We start from the raw sequence: 25549 nt of genomic DNA on the forward strand, positions 1-25549 counted from the left end.
AGTAAGAAAAAAACAGTGTAGTGCTCTGTATTTTTCAGGGCAGCAAGGTAAGAGCAGCTATTACCTAGGAGGATCTTCCAAAAGATTCATTTTAATTTTTTGTGCTTCCCTATTGTAAGCCCAGATGACAGAAAATGCCAAATGAACCCAAATTCTGTGCAGCATAGATGTCTAGCCAATTCACAGTTGCTGTAATTTAGCAGTAAACCTTTTGGTGTCCTTCGTGACTCAGATGTACTAGTAAAAATGATGCAAAGGTGATGTTCCTCAGTGCCTTCTCCAGCCAGTGTTTTTCCTTGGACAAATAGGTATATTTTACAGATCAAGAAGCACTCCCACGACAGAGACCCTAGCAGCCCCGCGTAGTTGTGCCGCACACAACCTCAGGAGTTCGAACACCTCATCCTCAGGCTCTTTAGCTCCATTTAAAATGTATCTCCAGCAAAGCTGTGGAAAATGTTCTACCGAACTCAGTGCAACAGGGTTTTACCTCGGTTTATTTTGAGCAAATATAGTTCTTACCTGAAAATTAATTATAGGGAGTTTGCTGTTAAGAGACCTGCCAGTTGTCATGGATAAGGAAGGCCTTATCTAATGCCTGCTTTCACCAAGAGAAAGACATGCACTAAATTAAATGGGCTTTGACTGAGGCTCTAAATTAGCTCAGGCTTTTCTGTGAACCATGAAAAGACAAGTAGTTATAGACAAATAAGTACCGAAGCAGCTGTAGGTGGTTATCTAAATCAAAACTAACAGGTCCTGGACAAGAAGCTGCAGATACATAGAAGACTGCCTACGCGGTATGACTCTCCACATCAGTTGTGAGTTTAGATGGATGATCAAATGGAAACCACTGTAATGCCTATCTAACAGCAGTATCATCCTGCGTTTCACTCAGACTTATCCTAACGGCTGTTAGACACAGACCCCACTTGTCCCATCCGTGCTCGTGTTGCTGTCCTGACCATAGCCCTCAGGACATATTGATGTCCCACGGTGGTGGCAGTGTGGACGCCATCCCTTCCTCACCCGTTTTCAGAAACATCTGGAGTAACAGGACATGGGCGAAGCCCAAGCCTGGAAAGCCCTGTCTGCTTACGGGGGGATGCTGAGAGTTTGGGGCCGGTATTGATGTAGGGTGGGGAGTCTCAGATGGCGTGACAAGGTGCTGGGGGGGGTTAGGATCAGGGCTCTCCCCTTGCCCTCTCCTCCCGGCGCACCAGGGACCGTCAAGGGTGTTGAGTGAAGCCCCAAGAAGTTGGCTTTGACCTCGGCGTATGCTTTAATGGGGATTAATGTTATGAAGCAGAAAGCGCTGACCTTACTGTTACTTATTTATGCAACGTAAAGGTTGTAGTTACACGTGAAGACTGCATCCCAGGGGCACAGAAATTATTAGTTGTGGACCATAATCCGAACCACCCCATTCTGCAAGTGACAAGCTGGTACTTGTGAGCGGTGTCCCTGATTTCAGGGAGGGCTGTGCTCTGAGCACTGTATCCTCCCTCTCAGCCAAACCTGTGAGTATTTCTAAATTTCACTGTGTTTTCCTGAAATAGCCTAATGGCCAATATTGCATTTATGAGATCAGTTTAATAATCCCTGTCTCTGCCTCATTGCATGGGAAGCATTATTAAAAAGGTAATAAACTGCTACAAAGACATGCAATAGAGATAGAAATAATTTGATAAATAATGCAATGGCCCAGAATCATTTACTTTTGCAGTAGAGTTGAGGCATGAAGCAAAGTTGCTGTTAGGCTAAAAATTGCTCTAGATATTCCTGCCTATGAATTATGGGAAAAGGCTGAGCAAATACACCGCTGAGATTGCAGTTGGGTCTGTCTGGTGCTTTTGCTTTCTTCCTTTGCTTCCAACCCACACCCCCCCCAGCCCAAGCAAGGCTTCGGATGGACAATAGGCCATTCATCATGTCGGCTGAAATACACTGTTTTTCACAGGTACATTTAACCTAAATCCTCTCTCAGAAGACGGATTATCTCTTAGAATAACTCTGGCACCACAGTCTCTTTTCAATAGCCACGTCAACCACTGCCACAAAGGCTGTACATGAAGGGATCAATGGTAGTTTTATCTCAAATTGCACTCAGTGTGTGTTTCTTCCAACTGACATTCATTTAAATGCTTACTCTAAGACATCTTTTCTCCCTGTAATAGAAAAAGGATCGGACATCCTAAGCATTGTTTCCTGAGGAAAAAAATAATTAAAATATTCACTTGGCTAAGCATGAAATATTTCGGATGCATGTGTTTAATCAACGGTGAAAGGAAGTGTAGTTACGCTTGTATTTCGTAAATTAAAATGCTAAAATTATCAGATAAGAAACAACATACCTTATTTCATTGCAGCAGTGCTAATAAAACCATTTGAGGGGAAAAAGAAAAAGTCACTTTATAATTATGAGCACTTTGCTCCAAAGAAATCTGCAGTCCCACAGTCATGCTGCCGGCCTGCGTGCTGCGTCCCTCGGGAAGATGACTGTTACCATCGCACACGCAACCTGCCATATGCACTGCATTTGTAGTCCATTCATATTCCACATGTTTCCATCTGCTGAACAGAAAAATAGAGGGCAAGCTGAGAAGAATATATTGAGGGATACCTGCAGTATCATCTGTCTGGTACAGATCTTCTGTCGGTGATGTGTGTACTTTGTGAGCTAGAAAATAATTTGCAATGAAAAGGTTGGCGCCTGGACCTGCTACTCATCCCTGCAAAGGCTGTCACCGGATCACTGCAAGGTGCAGGTGAGGTTGAACAACCCCTGGCTCTGTAGTGCTGATGGATTTGGTTCCTGGACCCGCACAGATTTTCTTTTAAATAACAGAGCAAGATGTTACAGTAGGTATTTTAAGTCCAGGATTTTTAAGCAAACATTCTGTCAAAGCATGGAGTCAAACACAAGCGGTAGGTCCTAGGCATGTTTTGGTAGATGCGAGTGATGCAGTCAGACACCCAAAGGTCAGATTTCCTTGGAGCTGGGCTGGAGTTAATTACTGATACTCAGTTATGTGATGTGCTCTGTGAGTTTTGCAGTTTTCAGTCATCGTTTATATTCCAAATAAGGGCTTGATCTTGTTTTCACGAAGTCGGTGATAAAACTTTTACTGATCTCAACAGGACGTGTTCTATCTCTAAATACATATGTTACTGACTGAGAAATATTTATCTGCTCCTGGGAATCCTGCCCAGCAGTGGGGAATGCTGTGGTGAGCTACATGAATCAGATCTATTGTGCTCGATTCGGGGTTGGAGGTAACACAACCTGCTGATGGGCAACTTAACAGGTATGGTGGATGTATCACGAGCTGAAAAATAAGCACTAATAGATCAGACCGAAATGATTATGCACCGCTATTTTTCCTCATACTGCTCCAGGTGTGCCTGATCTCTTCCAGCCATTTCCAGCAGTTGCTGGAGACCTGGGGCAAGTTAGTATTGCTATACTGATCCAGGCAGAGGGCTGTGCTGATGTGGCCGTGATGCCAAGGTGGGCCCTTTCTAGGTAGCTTGGGTGTCCTGGAACAGCAGCAGAGCTCTGTGCAGCTGTAGCATACACTTAGATATTTGTCATCCATAAAGATGCATCTTTCTCCTTCATGTACTTTTCAAGGTTCACACCAACCAAATAGACAAATGCCTTAAGACACTTCCATTCCTGCAGAGCTGGCAAAGGGCACGCGCAGTCGTCGGGCGTGCAGCATCAACAAAAAGCTGCTATGGAAACCGCGTGCCAATTGGTTTTGGAAAAGGCTGCTTTAGGGCAATGGAAAGTGTTCAGCTTGCAACTTTTTACATTTGCTGCTGCAGCGGCAAAAAAAAAAAAAAAAAAAAAAATGGGCAAGGAAGACTAGGGAGGAATGTTTTCAGCATTTTTAAAGGTCCTTTGTCCCCAGAAGAGTTTTGATCAAAACACTGACAAGGTCAGCTCTTCCTGGGGAGAACCCAAGCTTCGGTTTAGGAAACAAACAGTCCTTTTATCTCCTAATTTCAGATGTGTCTCTGCTCTCTGTGGACCTCAAATCTCCAGTTGACAACACAGACCAACAGATTCTGTCTTTCAAATGCTATGTTTAAAATAGGTGACCTTTCTTTATATAAGGATGCTAAACTGTCTTATATCATCTCTTTTTTTCCAAATGGATATTTTTATCTTCTTTGATTATTCTGTGATAGTAGCAGTGACTAAGAGCCAGGTTATCAGTAGAGCAGTTGCATTAACCTGTAGAAGAAGAGATTTACATTTTAGCTGGTTTTACTGCCGCTGTGGTTAGTAGTATCAGGGAACCCAAAACATTAAATAGCTCATTTTTTCAGTTTAAAGAGTAGTGGTTTAAAGAGGTGCATACTCAGCAACCAGCACTTTGTTCTGAAGTAATACACATGTTTATTGGAAAATTGGGTTATTTTTATGTCTTCCTAGGCATCTTATTAGAAAACATTCAGAAGGAAAAGAAAGCATACCAAACAGTGCTTCATCTAATTTGAATTTTGTGTCTTGAAAGAACTTTTTCAACCAAACTGCTAAAAGGAGTTGATGAAGGGATGTTTGCTTTCAAGCCAATTAGCAGTTTAAGAACCCTCAGTGGCCTGAAATGAGCCTCTCTTCTCGTTTATTGCAGAGATGTCTGCAAAGAAAATTTGTGAATTAGCAAAATCAGTGAAAGTCCTTCCTACTTTCTCAACTAACTGTAGCAAATTTCAAAGTGTTAAAATAATTACTTGTTAACTTCTAACACATTGGATTCAAATTAGAGGACGAAACATTCAGCGTAGAAAAGCACCTTCAGCAAAAAGAGCCACATAACCATAAGGCCTCCTAATCAATGAGTCACAGTAAGGTTTTAATAGTCTGATTTATTTTTTAAAAAAAATCAGTTAACTTGCACAGTTATTTGTCAGTTTTAATGCTGGTCGTTTACAGGACTGTGCAGGGCATTAGTTACCAGAGGACAGTTAAACATGCCTGGAGGCTCTCTGGGGACTGGGTTTGGAGAACTCGGTGCAAGTCCCACCTGAACTCATCGCAGCGTGTTACCAGAGTTAAAGGATGCTCAGGTGCTCAAATTGTAAAGCCAGCCAGCAGTGGCTTTCAGCTTCAAAATGGAAGGAAATAAAGACAGCACTAGCTCCCCAAGATGTGCCAAAGCCAGTGGTGGATTGACTGTCCTCATCCAAAGGTTGTCTCTGGAGCGATCCAGTCCATATTTAACTACAAACTAATTTTACATTGGCAATAAAAATGACTTAGAATGAAACCGGTAGCATGAGAAAGAGACAGAAAAGGCATTAGAATCTGAAATTAAAGCTGGCTTCATCAACAGATACAATTAAAATGATCTATGGAAGAGATTATCCAGTAAACAGGTTTCAACCATATGGCTAAAAATAAAGCATAAATAAATAAATATAAAATCTCAACTGTACAGAAATAGCCTAAAACATCACTTTTTTCTGGATTTCTTGGGATGGCAAAAATGCTGAGGGAGTGAGTGCAGAGCCTGGCAGAGGCAGTGCCGGAGCAGGGTGGTCCTGCTTGAGCTGGAGCATATTGCTGAGCTTGTTCTGTCGTTTATATTGATTTGAATTTTAATGCATGCCAAGGGCACCTTCAGCTTTCAGAAAGGCACTATTGTTTCCGAAGACCTGAAATTGATAACAGCAGTAAATAATTCCTTGGGAGCTGCTGGTGCTGCCACTGCCCAGGCTCCTGCACTGGAGGCCAGTGTGGCAAGTCCTGTCCTCCAGTGCACATTTAATGTAATACATGCATTGATTTGTGCCAACATAGTAGTGAAGATAAGAGACAAGTAGCTATACACTACTCTCTTCCAATTATCGAGCTGGAGCAACTGCTACAGAAGCAAATATATGGCTCTGGACTCCTGCAAAAATAAATTACAGTAGTGAATGGTACTGACTGCAACAATTTGGAGACATATAAGCCAGTTGAGAAACTTCTATTAATATCACTGCTACTGATGTGTGAAATACAACCTCTGTCCCTGGTCTCTGCAGCTGGCCTGTGTGGTGGTGTGCTGCTTGCAAGAGCAGGTCAGGGAGAGGGTAGCCAGGAGAGAGATTTGGTGATGCTGTCGGAGCACTTCGCACCGTCTTCCTCCTCCTCGCTCAGTACCGTCATTGTAAAGACAGTCGGACTGTCCCATTTTTCAAAGCAAGTCTATGCATGTGGACTGAGTAGCCCACGTGTGCCCATCAAGAGAGCACGGCGTGACAAAAGGCACCCACACCGGTTCCCTTAGGTGACACGATGTCTCCCGAGTCCCACTGGAGACAGCGCTCAACCCAGTGGCTGCAACTGGCAGGAGCCTGGGGAGCTCCACGGCTGGCGTGGGCAGATGTCCTTTGCGCTGGTGTTCGTGCCTTGTCTCACACTGGTGCTTGATTCAGCTGCCTCAGTGTTGCCCCACGGCTGCAAGAAAAGGCTCGTGCCGATTCATGCCGTCTGTTTCTTAAAGCCTTCTCGGGTGGGAAGTGCCATCTGAGCGCTTCTGCAGTGCTGCAAGTATTGTTTGCTCAGTCTCTTTCATTCTAATTTCTCAATCCAGTTGCACAGAGCTTGATTGGCGTTAAGGATGCAGGAAGGCTTCTTCATTTTCTTTCAAATTAGTTAAATTGGGAAATAATTGAGCAGGAGAAAGCAGGCATTAATGTAAGATTTTCAATGCAGGGCTGAAGGTGGCTGAAGGGGAGAAAGCAGATTGCTGCAAGACATGACATTGAGCAGACAACCAAGTATTCCGCTAAAAGAGGTGATGTTAGGCTGGGAGAAAGTTTTTTCTGGAGTCTTCTTAGATGATGCCTCCACAGGGCACAAGGCATTCATGTTTCAGTGGGCTTTACTGGGCAAGATCAGGTTTTCTGTTCTTGACTGAGAGCAGAGCAGAAGAAACTGCAACAGGAGGCAAAGCTAATGGTAAGAACAAGGCAAGCCTGAAGTGCAGCCCTTGCGCAAGAGGAGGGGCTGGGGATCACCCCAGCAATTAATGTGCCAACCCCATCTGCCTCCCACCTTCCAACAGAGGTGTACCACTGCAGAGAACAACCCTGTTTTGACAGGGAGTGTGTATGTGAGGAGGGGATGAGAATGAAATAGGATATATATATTTTTTTTTTTTTTAACCTGCGAGTGCAACAGCAGGTAAGCCCCACTGCAGGCAGAGAGGTGGAGAGCGCAGGGGGGAAGCCTGGCAGCATGGTACCCTTGCTGAAAAGCCATCAGCCTTCTTGAAAAAAGCAGCAATGAAACACCTGCTTCATTGCATCTGTTCGGAAGAAGCTTTTACATTGTTAAGCAGCTAGCGTGGAGGTTTTCGGATGTGGCCTGTGTACCACATGTTGCAAGGGTTGTCATGGTGAGTGCTGAATATCAAAGTACAGATGCATGTAAAACATATACAAGCTTCTGGTGTGTAAATTAAAGTTGCCCTCAAGTAAAGACATGGAAAACTCATGTAAATTATGCATTCAGTATTTATGAATTGCGTCCTAAGAGATTTCTGTCAGCTGAATTCCCTCTGTAACATGCAACGGACTGTCTGTTGTTCAAACCATCAATAATTAATGCAGACTCGAAAGAGTTTTATGTTGACTTAAAAAAAATACAACTTTTGTGTCTGCTGTCTTTCCAGAATCACCGTTTTGGATGATGGGAGCCTCCGGATTGTCAACGTCACCAAATCCGACGCAGGAAGTTATACCTGCGTGGCAACAAACCACTTTGGGACAGCAAGCAGCACGGGCAGCTTGGTTGTGAAAGGTAATCGCAATTTTTATGCACATGACTTATACTCCATCTTAGCCTCTAAGAATATCCCAAGCAGCCCCACGCATGCTGCACCTTTCTTCTTTGATGCTGATGCGGGTAGAGCCCAGAGGGATTAAAGTGTCTGTCGCGGTCAGGCTCTCCTGCGTCTCAGAAACCTGCCGAGCCTCGTGGGTCGGAGGTGATGTTAACAGCAGGAAGGTGTCTGTGGTCACACTGACTGATGGTGCGTACAGCAAGTTAATGCGCTTGTTTTCACACGTGGTTTAAAATTTTACTGCAAGTGATATGGGAGTTGTAACACAAAGCCGGGACTGTGGTCCATATCGTTGTACGACTTGTTTCCAGCAATGGCCAGTAACCATGCTTGAGAAATATTTGCTGTCACTGCAGCCAGCTCTGTCCTAAGATTCAGTTTTGCAAAGGACCTGCATAAAGCCATGGCGTACCTGTGGAGAAATGTTGCCCTCAGCATACTGAGGTTAGGTGGTGTCCTTTAAAAACATGTCTTTCCTAGTTCAACTTCATTTATTCTTGTTATTCATAAACTTCTATTGTCTTTTTTAAAAACTTCTGAACTCTTTAATACATCTTGTCTTGTTGCAGAATGATGCAAGAGTTTCACCCTTGCAATTCAATGTCATAATTTTTGAAAAGATGCACAAACTCTGATTTAATTTCATTATTTCTTACCCAGGGCTCAATTTCTGCATTTCAGGAATTCAAAGTGTTTATTCATGTGTGTCCGGAATTTTTCCGTCATATACTTTTTTCGAAAGCAAAAGCTACAATGCTTGACAAAAATATTTAAAGTAATAATTTGACAAACAATGAGAGACACTGACAAATGTCTTAATTTTTGGTCTGCTTATGAGTAGTCCGATGTCTGATAAATTATTATAGGCAATGAATATATAGATTATTACACTTATAATCACTCTCTATTCCCTTCTTATTTGGGGAAAGACCTATATTGGATAACAAATGAGAAAAGATTGATTACAAAGCAATAAATCAATCACAAAGCTCTAACGCTGTCAGTTTTAATTCTCCCATATATTGGCATTGATGGATAGTATTTGGTTAGAGGCTCTCCCCATCAATTATTTTTATGGTACGTAGGGAATACTTTAAAATGTTTCAATGCAAGTTCTAATCCGTGGGTTTTACAGTCAGAGCACATTTCAGCAAGTAACATCAGGATCAAGCGAGTGCTGATAAAGCTGGTGAGTCCGTGTTAGTTATAAACTGCTGGTGACGGTGGTACAGCAGCAGGTTTTTCTCAGAGCAAAATGTTTGCCTCTACCTTAGCTATCCAGTCAGGTGTTTATAGTTAGATGGGGTGTTTCTGAGGCCGGGCTTCATCGTGCTCGGCCCTTCTGCTTCCCTTACACCAAGGGGCCAACGGTGCAGCCCCAGGGTGGAGGGCTGTGTTATCCTTTCATATCTTCTGCTACAGCTTATTGGCACCAAGGGTATCAATAAGGGCTTCAGGTTTGGGGTTGTTTTGAACAGCTCGTGCGGCGTTTGCCCATGCCCCTGTTGATCGCTGCAAACAAAAATGGAGACAAGATCAGCGTTAGATCTGTATATGAGCTGACTCTGCCTTTTCTTAATCTGTGTTGTCCTCAGGAGGCACCCACAGCAAATAGCTAAGAAAGCACTGCTCAGGGAAAACAAACAAGGTATAAAAGACCTTGGCTACTACTAAAAGGGTCAATCAGCTACTGTCTGCCCCAGAGCAAAACTGGAGAGCCAAATGGTAAACACAGCCCAAACATCCATCGCTGGACTCCGCGGGGACTGCAGCAGGGTGGTGCCTGCCCGCAGCAGGAGGCGCCGGCTTTTCATCTCCGGGCTGGGCACAGCTGAGGTCGTCCTGGTTTTCAGAGTGCTGCAAGGCACTGAGGGGGTTGAATCGGGGTCTGCAGTTCAGGGACCGCGTGTACCACCGTAAAAAAGCCAATCGTTGAAAATAGGAGTGTGTTTCGTTTCTCTTATTGAAGAGTCATGCTTCTGTAGTTCATGGCTTATCCTTTCTTCCTGGCACTACCCAAGGAATAGCCCGTAACTCCGAGCACAATAGTCAGCAGCTATTGTACCTGATCTTTGGGTTCACGTGGTTTACAAATCACTTTTCTTTGCAGTAAGGTTATAAAGGATTAGCAAGTACTTTTTTCTCCCTCAGTGCTCCGTTTTAACTCGATTCCATTAGCATTAATGGGAGTGACACATGTGCATGAAGCAGAGAATAAACTCTTAAGCCCAAGATGTGGATATTAACAGCAAACTGAGAAATGCAATTTCAAAGTCTATCCCATAAAAAGTATAAAAGAGCAGAAACTATTCTGAACTCCAAATGAACTGTGTAAAATACTGTATTTTATACTGAAATGCTTGAGTTTCTCTGCCCTAAGTAAAACATCGGCAAGTTTTGACGGAAATATGACTGAATACTTTAACTCAGTTTTGCAATGTACGAAAAGACTAATTTATCAGCTAATGAGTTTTTTGACCTTAAGATATACTTATGTTCTTTTCTAACTCATCTTACGTCATTGAGTAAAAAACTGTGAAGGTCAAAAGATATTTTTTCTAACCTTCCTGTGTTCTTCCATTAACATTGCAGGTTCTCTTTTTTTTTTTTTTTTTTTTTCAATTTTCTTTCTCTCTCGGGGTGAGATGCCGACGGTGTCAAAGATAGTGTAGGCAAGGATGGGAGGAGGAGGAGGAGAATATCTGTTACACCAGAACCAAGGAGCTTATAATAAATCTCTGGCAAACAACCAGAGAGGGATGAATAAATATTCATATTATGCATGACTAGACAGCTTAAAAAATATGAAATTCTGATGGGTGCCCATAGGGCTGTGTATTAACATGCTGTTGTCAGAACTGGTGAACCTCGGTGGTTTTCCGAACCAGTGAGATTGTAGTTTGGGTTTGTTTTGTTGGTTGGTGCTACATGAGAACCTTTCTGGCCTCTGAGACCTGAAATCTTGTAAACTTGCATGTACCGTTTGACCTTTAAATTAAAAAGCAAGATTGAATTCGTAAGGATAGAGAAGATTCCCTCAGACAGTGATCAGAGCTATGCAAAACAAGGTGTGTGTTTACATGTAGAATATAAATATTAATTTTCCATCTTTTTTTCCCATTTTTTCTTGTACTTGAGGCTAAATGTTCAGTCTTCCAACATACAGAAACACTACAGACTTTCTAAGTACCAGGGATTAAATGACAAATAGCGTAAACAGGCATAGACTGTACAATACGAGTTTATTTGTATTTAATGCAGTGATGTAAATTGGCTAATACAGCGGCAGCTCTGAAATAGAAAACTAATTTCAAGATGTTGCAATAAAAGCTCTGAATATAGGAAGTGCAAGCAGAGGCTCCTGGTGCTAACGTCCCAGCTTGTGCAATGACTAAGACCCAAATGAAGTTTCTTGGGCAGCATTAGGTGTGAAAGAAGCAGCGAAAACAAGGTAATGACAGGAATGCAGATGACAAGAGCGTATTGCCACTGTTTCTTTCACAGAATGAGAAAATCCTTGTCATGCAGCTTGTTTCCCAGCAGACACACTAAATATCTTGATGAGCCTGTGGCCCGCTTTGCTTTTGTGACGTTGGAGGTGAATGGCTGGTGGCACCCGCCGTAGACGCGCGTGGCTGCTTCTCAAACATCTGCTTTCCTCTCGGCTGTGTTCTGAGCTACAAGTCTACCTATGTGTACCAATATGTATTTTTATATAAATCTATATAAACCTATCTATAAATCTAATCAGTCAGCTTGACTCCTCAGCCCGTAGCTTCGTGGTGCGGTCCTTTGTAATTCCCAAGCAGGCAGGAGCGATGTGCCGTGCTCCGGCAGATGAGCGGTTGCAGATGTGAGCTGGGCTGCTGCTGCCTCTGTGCTTGGAGCTGTGCAGTATGGAACTGGCCACGGAGGAGTGGTGGCAGGGATTGTCCGGCACCGGAGATTCTCTTGGGTTTTAAAGCACACCAGCTTGCCAGAAACGGCTTTTCGTACCATTTATTATCCGGTTGCCTTTGATGGTAGACCAGGATGATCCAGGCTTTTCCTGTCCCCTTACCTCTGTGGTTTAATGGACGGAAACAGCACGCGAATGCGTGGTAGATTCTGTACATTTCTGTTCTTGTCGGGAAGTACAGCAATTCCGGTCACATTGTTGCATCTCTGACAAGGGCAAGTTCTGATGACTTTATTTGCCTGTTTCATTATGATGCACCTTTAACGTTTTCCTACTGCCATTAGCTCGTCTCATTTGGACTGTCAGGGGGGGCTCAAGGCAGTAAAAGCAAGAGAACTTTTGTTAGCTGGTATCTGTATCACTTTAGCAGAAAAAGAATACAAAGATAATGTCAGTAGGTTATTTCTTCCTCATGCTTGAATAGACTGATAGTCTTGATTTTGTCCAGCACAGTGATCCAAATTATTTTCTATAAAATTGCATATTTTCCATTCCAAGCGTATTCCTTTGTGTGAACATTGAATTGGTGTATTGCACTTAAAATTGAAACGATTGATTAAATACTGTAAATTCTGGCCCATTACCAGATAACTTTTCAGAGACTTCAAATGTTACTACCTTTAAACCTGCAGTTCTTACTGTGTTACTCTAGACCTTTAAAAGTAGCTGGGCTCATAGTTCAGGGGCAGCACTGTACCGATCAGCGTGGACACGGCATTCACACTCTGTAAAAACAGTGTCAGGGGGATGCGACGGTCTTCCTGGCCCATCTTGCCATCTGTGGTTGTCTCCTTTTCGACATCACTTGAGGAGTATTGAACTACATTCTCCAGAAAATGCGTTGTGCTTGCCTTGTATCCATGGGGCTAGTGTAAACTTATACTACCATGGATTGTTTTAGTAGATAAGGAATAATGGTTTTTTCATCTTCAGAGATTATGAATATTACGCTGCCTGTAAAGAACTGAAAAGAGTTCAGTTCTCCAGCTCCACAGGTATGCGCCAGTGGAGAGACATCGCTCTCTAATGACTGACCATCTGTCTGCTATTGCATGTTTCAGAAGTTTTGTTTTGAACGTGGCTGATAACGCATGGTGCAGGGTTTCTTCAAGTCATTTGTGGCTTAATTTCCACATAATACAGTAAGCTGGTATGTGCTAACGAGCACACATGCAATCAAACGGAATTGCTTATGCCTCCTTTTCTATTTGTGCATAATGTTCTTCGGTTGGGCTGAGGTGACTTTGATACCTTTGTACCCATCAGCCTTCCGAAGCTGAACGGCACCGAGGCTGGCGGCAGATGTGTGTGCACCAGCAGTGCTCCGCACGGAACACCGGCTGTTGAGTTTCGCAGGAGTGGAGTTTCAATCGCTTGTAGTTCTTTTTACCTTTGAAGACCTCATTATAACCCCTCATAACTGTGTTGAAGACAACTTGGTATAATGCCTTCAGTCTGATTTTTTTCATTATTATTTTTTTTAAATGTATTATTTGTTTATAAGCTTAAGGGTCCGGGCAGACTTTTAAATTAATCCCATTTTTACGTTACAGTAGTCTAAAAAACAAAACGCACAAAATAGAGAGATCAAACTCATATGGAAAATCATACAGTCTGAATGATCCCTCATGGCTTTTCAGAGACTTATTTTATTCCTTTGGAAATGTTTACACATTATCACACTTCAGATTTTTTTTGTTGGATATTCATAGATAAACTGAAACCAGAGTGAATATCCAGTGTTGGCATCCAAGCTTTAGATCACAGTTGTGTGTTCCTTCCAAAATTATTTTCACCATTAGGATGGTGTGTGTGTGTCTATTTATATCTTGGTTTATACTTACAAATAATTTATTTCCATTATCACAGACACTGATTCTGCATAACAGAGCTACTGTTGCTGACTGAGTTCTTTAGCATCTGCTGTGGCTTCAGTGCCAGCCTTAAATCTAACACTATGGCCATTTGCACGACTGAGATCAGCAAATGCTGGGCTTGCCTACAAGAGAGCTAGCTGTCAAATAGTGCCATTGCTGACTCCGTCAATAAAAAAGGTGGTGTTTAATAAACCTGATTTTCTCTTAGTCAAAAATACATGTAGCTTTTTTGAAATACATCTGCTGACCTCTGCAGAGGTGTTAGGTGCATTAACAAAGTGTTTCTCCTCGTTACGGTGTACTCTGAATGGATCTGGCTGCAGGGGAACGGTGTAATGGTTTTACTTTGCAGTTGTACAAAATGCTAATCTTTCAGCAAGGAGTGTGTGTATTTTCATGAGGGTCCTTTTTTTTGTTTTTTTAATCAGTAAATACAAATTACTCTAGCACCATGAATTTTACCAGCTGTTGTCAACTAGGTCATGATGACTTCTGAGTAACTGGGATATTGGTTCCTTGAGGTGGGGGTTTAACTTTTTTCCCAAGAGGGAGAGTAAGCCATACATTAAGACATTGGGGTTTTTTACATTAACCGGGGGAAAAATGCAGCAGATACTTAAATCTGTTGACCAATTTAAGCACTACCCACATTACCAGAAACCCTCTATATACCTCCCTGATTTTTCCCCCATCAGATACATTCCTGCTTCTTTGCTCATATGGAAGCTGTCCCAGAAAGCTGTTGCGGGCATTTTCCATACCATCCGTCCGTATGTCATGGGTTTAGTGGTTAGTAATTTTGAAATATGAATAGCCCCTCCGTCACTCTTTCTGAGGTCTGTCTTGATCCAGCAGTGTTTAAGGTCATGCAAGGTCTTTATTTTTCTTTCCTCACAGTTCAATTCAATCTAATTTAAATTCATGTTGGTTACGCCTCAGCCCTTAAGAAAGGACCTGGTTAAATGACACCTGGTGTTGAAAGCACAAAATATCATTTAAAAAAGAGAGGCAGAGTTTAAAGTAATAATCCCAGAGCAGCACTTTAGGGCTGTCCATATTTTATGGGCTTTTTATAGTTATGCTGGATAGCACACAAGGTGTGTGTTCAGCTGGTATCAAAGCCAAGATTTTCTACACTTACCAAAGACTCAGAACTCTGAAGAAGTTAAAAAAAGTTCCATTATTGTTAAAGGTTTTTTCAGTAGTTGCTGGACACAGTTTTTATACGCAGTTCAGACATAAATGAATATTCCTTGTCAGGCTTAGCGCATTGTTTTAATGAATTTCAGGGAGAAAAAGTCAATTTAGATTACAAACTGTTGTTCTCCAGAATCTCTAAATCAGGGTTTTATAGGCAAAAAAGGATTAGAGCACACCATAGAGTTACGTAAGCACTGATTTATTCATGAGTACATGTTGCTGTATTCTCATGTTCAGGAAATAAAACTTACTTCTAAGTTTGAAAAATCTTTCTTGACTTCTAACTCACAACCAGTAGCAAATGCTTGATTTTAACAATTGACAATGAAAGCAATAATCTTTGGCCGTAAAATTGCAAAGGAATATATTCAGCTCTAATTGGACTATTTCCACTGACACCAATTATTTCTATGACACAATTAAGGGTCTTTTGCTAGGTTTAAGTAAAATTATGACCCAAAGCACCGCGTGAAAGGCACAATTATAAATGCATTCGCCTCATCTACTCCTTCGTCCCCTCAACCGTGGTAGCCCCAGCGCTGCAGGCTGCACTTTGCTGGATCTCCTTAACGAAGCCTGGGTAGAAAAGCTTCAGGTAGAAGCTGGTGATGGCTCTGGTATCCAGTAGATACCTCAGGGTCCTTGCAGCTTTTCTCCATATGGCACTTCAAACAGAAAGCTTAATCAAGTATTTTATAGTTTCAGGCAACTTCCATGTTTATTTCCAACTGCAAAACACAGTCAGGGTTGTTACATGATGCCTGTCCAAATTGCCTTCTGCAGCTGTAAAGAGCTCACCTTTGTGTTTCAGAGCTGGCAGGTGCATCTCCTCTGCGCGTGTTACACCTCGGTCTGGTAAACTTTTGGTTTTTCTCTCAGCTCCGTTCAGGTGAGAACCTGAGGTCATCAGAAAAATCAGGTCAGCCCCAAAGCACCCTAGGGAAAATGAAATAGCTGCATATCATGTCAGCCTTTCCATTTTTCTGACAGTTAATTGAAGCAAAAAGGTTGTAATTATTCCAAGATTACAGAAGTGGCAAAATGAGAAGCAGATGCCTCATCTGCTGTCAAGCTTTCCCCAAAGCCATCCCTCCTTGGGTCTACTCAGACGTGCCTTTTGCTTTTGATTTCCTTGATGTGAACTGGTCAAACGTGACAGCCGTGGCGTGTTGGCTGCATTGTGCTGGGGAAGGTTGGGATGTCGCTCGAGCATTGATGAGGATCCTAGCAAGTGTCAGAGGGACCGGCCCGTGGCCGGGCATTTCCATCGGCCCCTCTGGGATCACGTCGTAACACTAGTTTGTGGTCAAACTCCTGAGTGAGGCTTAACTCACAACAACTCGCGAACGAACAGCACAGCAAGAGCTGTTGGTTTCTTAATTGGGAGATAAAAAAAATTAGGTCAGCTGCTAAGAACGAAACCAGTAAATGGCAAAGACACATGTAAATGAAATAAGCTGTAAAATACCAGTGGTTTGCTCATAGGGCTAGTTGAATGAAGTAAGTTAGGGGTTTTTTCTTGTAAACACTTACTGATCATAACAAATAAAACTTGTAAACATAATACAACTGTTAAGCTTCATTAAATCTGCAGCAGACAATTAATTTTTTTCAGGCAGTTCAAAGGGTCTTCTGTAGTACTGATTCAGTTTAATTGAACATATTACTACAAGCAGACAATAAGAAATATATTGAAGATATCCATCTGGCTTGCACTGAAAACCTTGTGCGTTTAGTTTTCTGTGGCTGTCACAGGCCTTACTAATTGCCTCATTTTGGCTGTTTTACAATCAGTGTGATTTTGCCATTAATGTGATAAAAGTTGTCTTGGTGAAGAGCTTGATATTAAAAAGCATAGATCTTCAGCCTATCTCTTTTGCCAATTTTGGACTTATCTCTAGCATTATTAGAGTTATATTTTTAAAAGCAGAAATACAAATATATTGATTCTTACGGAGCAGCTTCTCCAGGTACTTTGCCTAACTGATTCTGATGTAGAGAGTGCCATTTGGTGTGAAATATTTGCTCTGGATAATGGTAAATGCAGCAGATTCTTGCCCCCACTTCCCTCTGTACCACCTTCTCCTTTCTCCTGTGTGTCCCTCCAATCCCCAGCCAACCTTCAGGCACATCAGGGGTCTTAAAACTGATAGCTGCACAGGTAGATAAGGAAGTCAGGACAAGGGCAAGTGGCTGATGCTTATAAATATACCTGATTCCGCACATAATGTGGGAAGAAAAAAACCTGGGTTTAGAAAAGTTCAAGCATTATGTCTGTATGCCCTGGAGGGGGAGAGGGGAAAGATTCATATTTTTGTTCTGTGTTTTTATCTTAAACCCGCAATGTATTGCAGGGCGTCGTGGTTTAACCCCAGCTGGCAGCTCAGTCCCACGCAGCCACTCGCTCACTCCCCCCACAGTGGGAAGGAGGAGAGTATCAGAGTAAAAGTGAGAAAACCCGTGGGTTGAGATAAAGACAGTTTAATAGGTAAAGCAAAAGCCGTGCGCACAAGGAAAGCAAACCCAGGAATCCATTCCCCCCTTCCCACGGGCAGGCGGGTGTTCAGCCATCTCCAGGACAGCAGGGCTCCAGCATGTGTCATGGTGACTTGGGAAGACAAACGCCATCGCTCCAAACATCCCCCCCTTCCTTCTTCTTCCCCAGCTTTATCTGCTGAGCATGACGTCCTACGGTCTGGGATATCCCTGGGATCAGTTGGGATCAGCCGTCCCGGCTGTGTCCCCCCCAACCCCTTGTGCCCCCCCAGCCTCCTCGCTGGTGGGGTGGGCTGAGGAGCAGAAAAGCCCTTGGCTCTGGGTAAGCCCTGCTCAGCAGTAACCAAAATATCCCTCTGGTATCAACAGTGCTTTCAGCACAAAACCAAAACGTAGCCCCATACCAGCTACTGCGAAGAAAATTAACTCTACCCCAGTCAGAACCAGCACGCACAGTCACCATTATTGCAACCTGTCCTGCCATAAAAGAAGGTTTAGAATAATTCCTTAAAAAGCTTAACACTTTCTTTTTAGGAATTTTCTTGTCCTCTCCCAAAAAAGCAAGAGGTTCAGGAGTTCTCGGGCATCAATAGGAGATTGGGTTGTTTAGCTCATCATTGAAGATCAAATCCATACATCAGCTGAAAGAGGAGATGACCTATAGGTTAAACACAGACTCTTAATGAGACAAAAGCAGGTTAATTAACACTTTTCATCAATGTGCTTCAATTTATTTTAACATGATCTGTTTCAGAAAGGTTAAAATATTTTTCAGTTTCTGAATACAAATGAAAACCCAGCATAGTTAAAATGAAACCACAGATCAAGGACTTCCGATAGATATTTTAATAAAAATAAATGTAGTGCATTCGATTGTATGTTTGTGTGTTTATGTATGTGGTTGTATAGAAAACATAAGCAACAAACTATTTCATCCAATGGTTAATTTCATAAGTGAAGACTAGCCAGAGCTTGTTAACTGGAAATTACTATCAGACTGGGGACAGTTACAAATTCATAAGAAAGGTAATGTGTTCAGCTTAATGTTTTCCATCCATTTCCCTGGCTGTTGCAGAGGATTACTTTAGCCCTTGGAGAAGAGCTACAATGAAAAACAGGAAAAGCTGAGGTCTGTAGGATGAGCCAGCATGGCCACGCAGAGCAAGCCAGAAGAGTCCTGGAGAGAGTCAGTCGGTTGGACGTAGCTGAGCGGACAGACGTCTTCCGTGCCGGCAGCTCTGGTGGTTTAACAGTTTGTGCTGCCGACTCTGCACACTTACGGGCTACGTAAGGAGAAAGGAGTCCAGCTGGGCTTGGATATAAGGGGCCATATCTCAGTTCCTGCAGCTTTGTGGGTCTTAATGGAGTTAGGAATTCCTGGCAGTAGACGATCTGTCTCCTCGAGCTTTTAGTTTCATGGAACTATTTTGGTTTCTAGAAAATGAAATGTGACGGTTGTACTGCTGTGGGATGTAAATCCCTTCTCTCTTCTTTGCTCAAGAAGGTCTTGCATTGTAAGTCTACTAACATTATGAGTTTGATCTTCATCCCAATGGAGGACACGTAGTTTGTCCTTTTCCAAAGCATGCAGTGGGATGATCTTCCAGACATGAGTTTCATGAAGAATCCCACAAATTCGGGTAAATTAGGGCCATACTCTAAGAGGAAACAGTGCAAGAGAGAAAACAGATCATTGTGATGTATGGTCTTGTTGTGGACGATGGGAGCAGGTCTCCCTAGAGCCACTTCTCTCCACACTGACGTAATTCAGTCTGTGCAGTTAGGGATAGGGGAGATAATGATCTAAACATGACATGCATTGAGAAAGTGACTGCCGATCTCCATTTCGGGTAAAGATGAAGGAAGCAGTGTGGGAGAATAAAGGGAGAAAGTGATAATGACTCTCTTATCCTAAGAACTTTATATCCTTGAAAATAGCGACTAAGAACAGACTGGCCTGAAGGCTACGTTTTTAACATCAAAGATACAGAGGAAGTGTTTAGAGAGCACATTTTCTGTCGTAGGAGGAAAAAGTGTAAGAGTGTTGAAGAAAAGAATCTGGGACAGTACTTGGGGAAATAGCAGTCCTTTTGTGTATTTTCTCAGAAGCGTTTTTGGAAGCAGCTTAGCAGAACCAAACTTCTGAGGTTTTGAGCTGTTGTGACTTTTTCTCCCTGAGCCTAGCTGGATTGCAAACAGGTTACTCAAAGTTGCTTATCAGATAATAATAGCCAAGTGGCGCATGGATAAAGACTAGGAGTGATGGGGTTTGACACATCAGAGAGTAACTAAAGCACTGCTGAACGATGATGAGGTGGTGCTTGCAATATTAGGGACTCCTGGGACCTGATTTTCCCCTCTCCTAATGCAACTTAAGTAAGATTATGAGCAATCCCATCAAAGTTAATATGGAGACTAGAGTCCCTTCTCTTAATCCCAAAATCATGATGGCAGAGAGAATTTATTCAGACACCACCGAATAGGTTAAGTTCTAGGTGCGCTGTATCACAGTGCTCAAGCCAGTCATTTGGGAATATGACATGAATACAAATGTTGATGACTCAAAAGCAGGTTGACTCTGAAATACAAAGAGGTTTTGTCACTGAATTGACTCACCATGGCTTGGGTTGGTTTTCTTTGTCACACACACCTCTGGAATACGAATTTTGCTTTCATTATGTTGGAAGTTTGTAAGTGTATCATGAAGAACTAGTGATCAGAGTTGTAAGTTTTTAGTGCTGTGTTTTCTTTTAGCTACATTGTGAATATATGTCAATAATAATCTTTATTAGAGTTTATTTAGAAAGAGTATTTCACCAGTGAAAATCCCAGTTCCTTTTGTGTCTAAGTACACAGTAGAAAGTCTCTGTAAAAATCCAAGCCTGAACCCATTAGTCCTGGTAACGAAACTATTTGGTACAGTTGAAGATGAACATCATTCCCTGCAGCAGACAACCGCGAGTGGGAGTGTCAGGGAGAAATGTTGTAGTTTGTGGCTGAAGCCCTGGGAAAACTGTGTGCTCGGGGCCAAACTTGTCCATCACTGAAGCCAGGCTGAATGGAGAAATGCTCATGCTGACATGTGATGTTGTTCCTCCTCGCTGTGTATCTTTGCACGTTAGAGCTTGATTCTTGTTTCGAAGTGATTTACATAAGAAAAAATCGTTGCTAATTTGAAGTAAAATGCCATGTAACAGGAGAAATGTCAGGGACGCTTTTTAATGATGCTCTGTGTTGAATATTTATTCAGTAGAGTAGGAGCTGGGGATTTTGAGCAAGTTATAATGACAGGATGGTCTCGCAGGTTATTATTTTCATTCCACGTGTGATCCTGTCTCCATCCTGCCCCTTCCCATAACATCAGTACCGGGGCTTAACCAACAGGAGAGCAAAACAGTAGCACATCCCTTGGAAGAAGGGTTTGCCTTCTCAGTGTGTCACTAATTAATTAGAACATGGAGACACAAGTCACTTCTTTGCAAGAGAGCACAGGACAGTGAGAGACCATCTCACCTTCACCAGGAAACAAATTAGACCTCTGTGGCCCAGGTAACTTTTTTTCAAGGTTTGTTTTGTGCGTTCTGTTCTTACTGTCACTTGATCTGTTCAGAAATAGGTGTTTGGGCTTCACTCTCGCCTGTGGTAGCGTGGAAGTCTCAACAGGGTTTCAGGAAGAAATCTTAAATAAAAGTGTCCGCTGTGCACAGTGGTATAAGAAGACAAAACAGTTTATAATGAAGGTCTTATTTCCATTTTATAGGCTGGGAAAATAAGGCAGCAGAGACTTTTAATGACTTGCTCAAGCTCGACAGAAAGTAAGGAGGAGAGCTCATTTTATTCCCTCTCACTCTGAGGTCTGTGCTCGTGCTGGCCTTCACCCACAGAGCAGCCTTGCTCTTCACGCTGCACTCTTCCCCTTCTTTTGCTTATCTAATTCTCTTTTCAGTGGAATTCTGTTAAACTTAATTGTTCACATTTGGTTGTGATTCAAAGCCTAAATATTCAAACTAGTGTTTAACAGGCTGGCTCCCCTGCTGTGCTTGCCCCTAGCAGGAGCCACGTGCAAGCCTGCGGGTCTGGATACGCTCCCTCTGTGAATGCTGCTAAAGAGAGCTGAAATTGCCCCCTCCCTCTCGCTTTTCCTCTCTCTGTTGCCTGGTTCAGTTCTTTGGATACTTGTAAATTCCCGAGGTTTGTAGCTGCGTTTGTATAAGTGCTATTGTGCTTTCTTCCTTTGACTTAAACTTTTGGATAACCTATATTTTCCACAAGTTGTCCTGAATAGACTTAAACTTTTCTGTTACTTATATGTACAGCTTGAATAAGAATTCAGCATTATAATTATTAACTAGAGGCATCCATTTTCTATTTGAAATAACATGTTATTTAATCAGTTACTTCAATTTTGTTTTAAAATAATTTCAAATGGAAGAATATTGGATGCTACCTGTGACAGCAATGATTTTTTTCTGTTTAGTTTATTAAAAAGTTTGGCTTTTTTATTTGAGGTTGACCTTTTGAAGACATCTGAAAAGCTTTTTTTGAAACTGAAAATAAATTTTTTAAAGTTATTTGCATAATTGATTGCCATACCTGCCTGCAGATTGTCCTGCCCAATGCATAACAAGTTCTTAATTATGTCTTGTTGTCTGGATGTCATTTCCTGAGGCACTAGAGAAATGCCCAGATTTCTTTTTAGTGTAGATTGTAAATAGCTTGGGAATTTTAGATCTTTCTTTTGTGTGGTAGAGTCATTTCTCTATGGGAGCTATATGCGGGAACTTCCACTAATTATATTCTAATTATAAAATAGTAGGAGCAGATGCTGCTTTAGAGAAATACTTCAGTTGAAGGCATTCATGGAATGGGTACAGCAACCCGCCCAGCAGATAAGCCATTGTAATAACAGCAGGAGATGGACAGTCCGTGGTGAAAATAGAGGTGGTCATTTTTCCTAATGACAGATAGCCATGAGTTCCAGTGGGAAACTCTCTACGTTGTTCTTGGGTCTTTATATGGAGTTTTGTGCTCCGATGGAGATTCAAACTCTATAATAAGAAAATACATTTTGTACTTACTAAAATCAGTGAATGTTGATAGCCTCCTTTCTGTCGAGCATTTTTTTTTTTTTTTTTAATCTGCCAAGAGGTGGAGGGAGGAAGGGCAAAAAGGAATTGTATATTAAAAATGAGGAAAGTTAGAGTAAGGGAGTAAGTCGTGATTGCTCATTAGAGCTCAACAGCGCAGAGCCACCGAACCAAAGGGTTAAGGCATCTGGAAGCAGCAGAGAACCTGCTGAACTGGAATGGGTTTGTATTTTAAAAGTAGGGTTGAGAAGTGGTAAAACTGCTAAATGGCAGAAGTTTGACTTTGAAATTGTCCTCAGTGCTGTTTTCATTTAATAATAAGCATTTATTCAGTAGGTCCCAGTTCTTTGCCTCCATAACCAAGAAAGTCACAGTTGGAGGAAATGGATGAAAATGATTTAGCAACGACAACACTCTCTTGTTCTTTTGTGGATGTAAGAGTTTTCCCTATCCATGCAGGGTAATCCCTTGGGATGCATTGGCCAAACCCAGCTAGGAGTGGAAATACTCAGTGTACTCACAGCATAGGGCTCGTAGTTTCAAATATAACTATTAGTTCGGATACCTAAGTTATGTTTCTAAGTGCTGGCCTTTATAAAGTCTCTCCAGTCACTGTCCATAAGACAGGTCCTATAAAGGCCAGGCAACGAAGTTGACAAATCATGAAAAAAAAATTGCTGCATGTTCTAAATTCCTTTTTTAATTGCAGCAAGATCTTTAACCTCATATCACAAAAGTAAATTTTTAGATCCAGTGCTGCTCTTATTCTGCAGCAATTCTGCAGCAATTGAAATTCTTGGGAAAAGCAAGGCCAAAAATCCCTAAAACCAAATACAAAAGTGACTGTAGTAGGCCTTGACTATTGACCAAATTAAAGTGAAAGGAGGTGCTTCCCTTTGGCTGGTTTTGTAATGCAGCTTAAGGGCAGCTGTAGGTCTGTATTTTTTACTGCAGCAAGTGACAGCCAAGATCCCAACATAAAGAAGATAGTGCCTGAAGTAAGTTAGGGACATCTGTGAACATACACAGCCACGCATGCATATAATAATGAAAATAAATTTACTTTAGGTTATAGGTAGATATGTACCAGAATGATACTGTGACATCCTCTACGTCTATGTGTGTATGGCTCTAGAGCAAATACAGTCTGATGAGAATAATAAGGTACTGTGTATAACTGAGAAATAATTGTATTAATTTTGAGAAGCAGGATGTATTGTGTCTTCCTGCAAATTGCATTATTGTATAAAATGGTAATTTATACAGATACCTGTATTACAGCATGTGTGTGGGTTTTACTAACTCTGGGTAAATACACTGATAGAGCAGTTTAGTGCAAAGGTTTATTTTCACCAAGTTAAAACACATTGAAAATTAAATAGAATAATCTTAAATTTGCCCAATTTCTTAATGTAATAGTAAAAACTTTTCCTGTTTTCTGAAGTATCAGTAGGTGCTCTCGTCCAGTTCCCCTTACCAGTACAAATGGTGATGCACTGTGTTCACACCAGGTACTTGGGAGGATGAATGTGTCTTGGGCTGCTTGGTAAATGACCTGTACACCAAGACTAGCTTATCCCAAGACATTGATGACACATGCAAGACTTGATCTGGGTGACGGTAAGGATGATTAAGCTATGGATCATTCACTGGGAAGCTGGAAAGTCCAGCTAGTGATTTTCGTGCTGTTCTGTAGGTTTGACAGCTCAAGAGGCACCCGCTCCTAATGACTCTTAATTTGGGATTTATTCTTGCATGTCAGCTAATTCCTAACGTCTTGGTCCTGATGAGGAGGGTGTAGATAATAGACGTAGAACTCAGATAGGAGAGACCTAAAACATATACTGTACCATAAAAATGCAAAGGTTGTGCCAGTCACTTCATAATTTTGCAGTTTGAATGCCTGCATATCATATTATTGTTGCACAGCTTCTTTTTGAAAAGTTTTTATTTATGGTCATTACTAATAAAAACATATTTAAAAGCGCCATAAATCAACGATCGCAGCAGGCTAAACTGTTCAAAGGGGCAAAATGCTGTTGGCCACTGCGTACATGGGCTGCACAGCAAACTGCACAGCATTACATTTGCACAATTACCTGTGGCTTGTGTTACAAGGAGAACGGTGATTGATCCTTGAGTGACTTGCAATTTATCAAAGATTAGATATGATTTCTCCTGTATCTGATTAACCTTCTCTGTAAGATGGCCATCATTTTTGCAATGACAGTAGATTATTCCATACTTGAAAAGACGGATATCAGCTAGTTGCAATCAATAGCCCACAAAAGGTGACACCTTGAATTCACTGGGTTATCTATAAAGTGTGTCACAAATGGTTCAATCGTTTGTCAAATATACCGATTTCATTTAAGGCACCTCTGAAGTGAAGTGGCTTTCATTTTAGTCTGAAATGCAAAGAGATAGCGAGGGGGTGTTTGGGTTTGTAGTGTAATCAGGCACTGTTGCATGCTGCTATAAAGAGCAAGTACAAATTTCTGTGAGCGACAGATTTGATTGTCATTTCCAGACCCCATTACATATGATTTTCTTTGTCACAATTGTATGGAGAGAGCTTGATTTGATAAGATTGCATTGCACTAAGTAAAATGGAGGTTAAAATGAAGTATTGTGCCCTCTTGTTATTTAAGTAACACTGTACTCTCAGTGGAGTGGATATATTTTCATATATTTTGTGTTTGAATTTGCCATAATGGCACACCCTTCCCCAGTATCCTTTGATGCAATTCCATTTTTAATGTGTTTTCAGGTTTAAATTAGCTTTCATTTATTATTCAGCCCCACAAAGAATGCATATTTGGCTGTGCAGAAATGCAGTCCCTTGATTGACTGCCTGGTCCCTGTCTGGGAGGTGGGAGGCATTAATTCCTGGGAGGGAGACTCTTACATCAAGTTTAGACGGTTTTCAATCTGTGGGAAGCTCTTTTTCAATGTCAGTTTAAGAAATATGTTAATAAATTGTACCTCGACTGCAGTTCAGCTGTGAATGAAGCTGAGGAGGAAACTGCCATTCTTGAAAGGGAATCTTCAGCAGCTGGATGGGCAGGTTACTTAGGAGCGCAGTCA

The 25549-nt window shown here is 41.8% G+C and overlaps 1 protein-coding gene across 7 annotated transcripts in view; it reads left to right on the forward strand.

Moving 5' to 3' along the window:
- The window catches only part of LOC126049544 (contactin-4), a 346808-nt gene that overhangs the window by 296806 nt on the left and 24453 nt on the right, over nt 1–25549 (forward strand). For all 7 annotated transcript variants that reach the window (XM_049826060.1, XM_049826066.1, XM_049826059.1 and 4 more), the window contains one exon: nt 7674–7801. In XM_049826060.1, the coding sequence (XP_049682017.1) occupies nt 7674–7801 (128 nt within the window). The remainder of the gene's footprint in view (nt 1–7673; nt 7802–25549) is intronic.

The sequence above is a fragment of the Accipiter gentilis genome, chromosome 23 (genome assembly GCF_929443795.1).
Source record: "Accipiter gentilis chromosome 23, bAccGen1.1, whole genome shotgun sequence".
NCBI lineage: Eukaryota > Metazoa > Chordata > Aves > Accipitriformes > Accipitridae > Astur > Astur gentilis.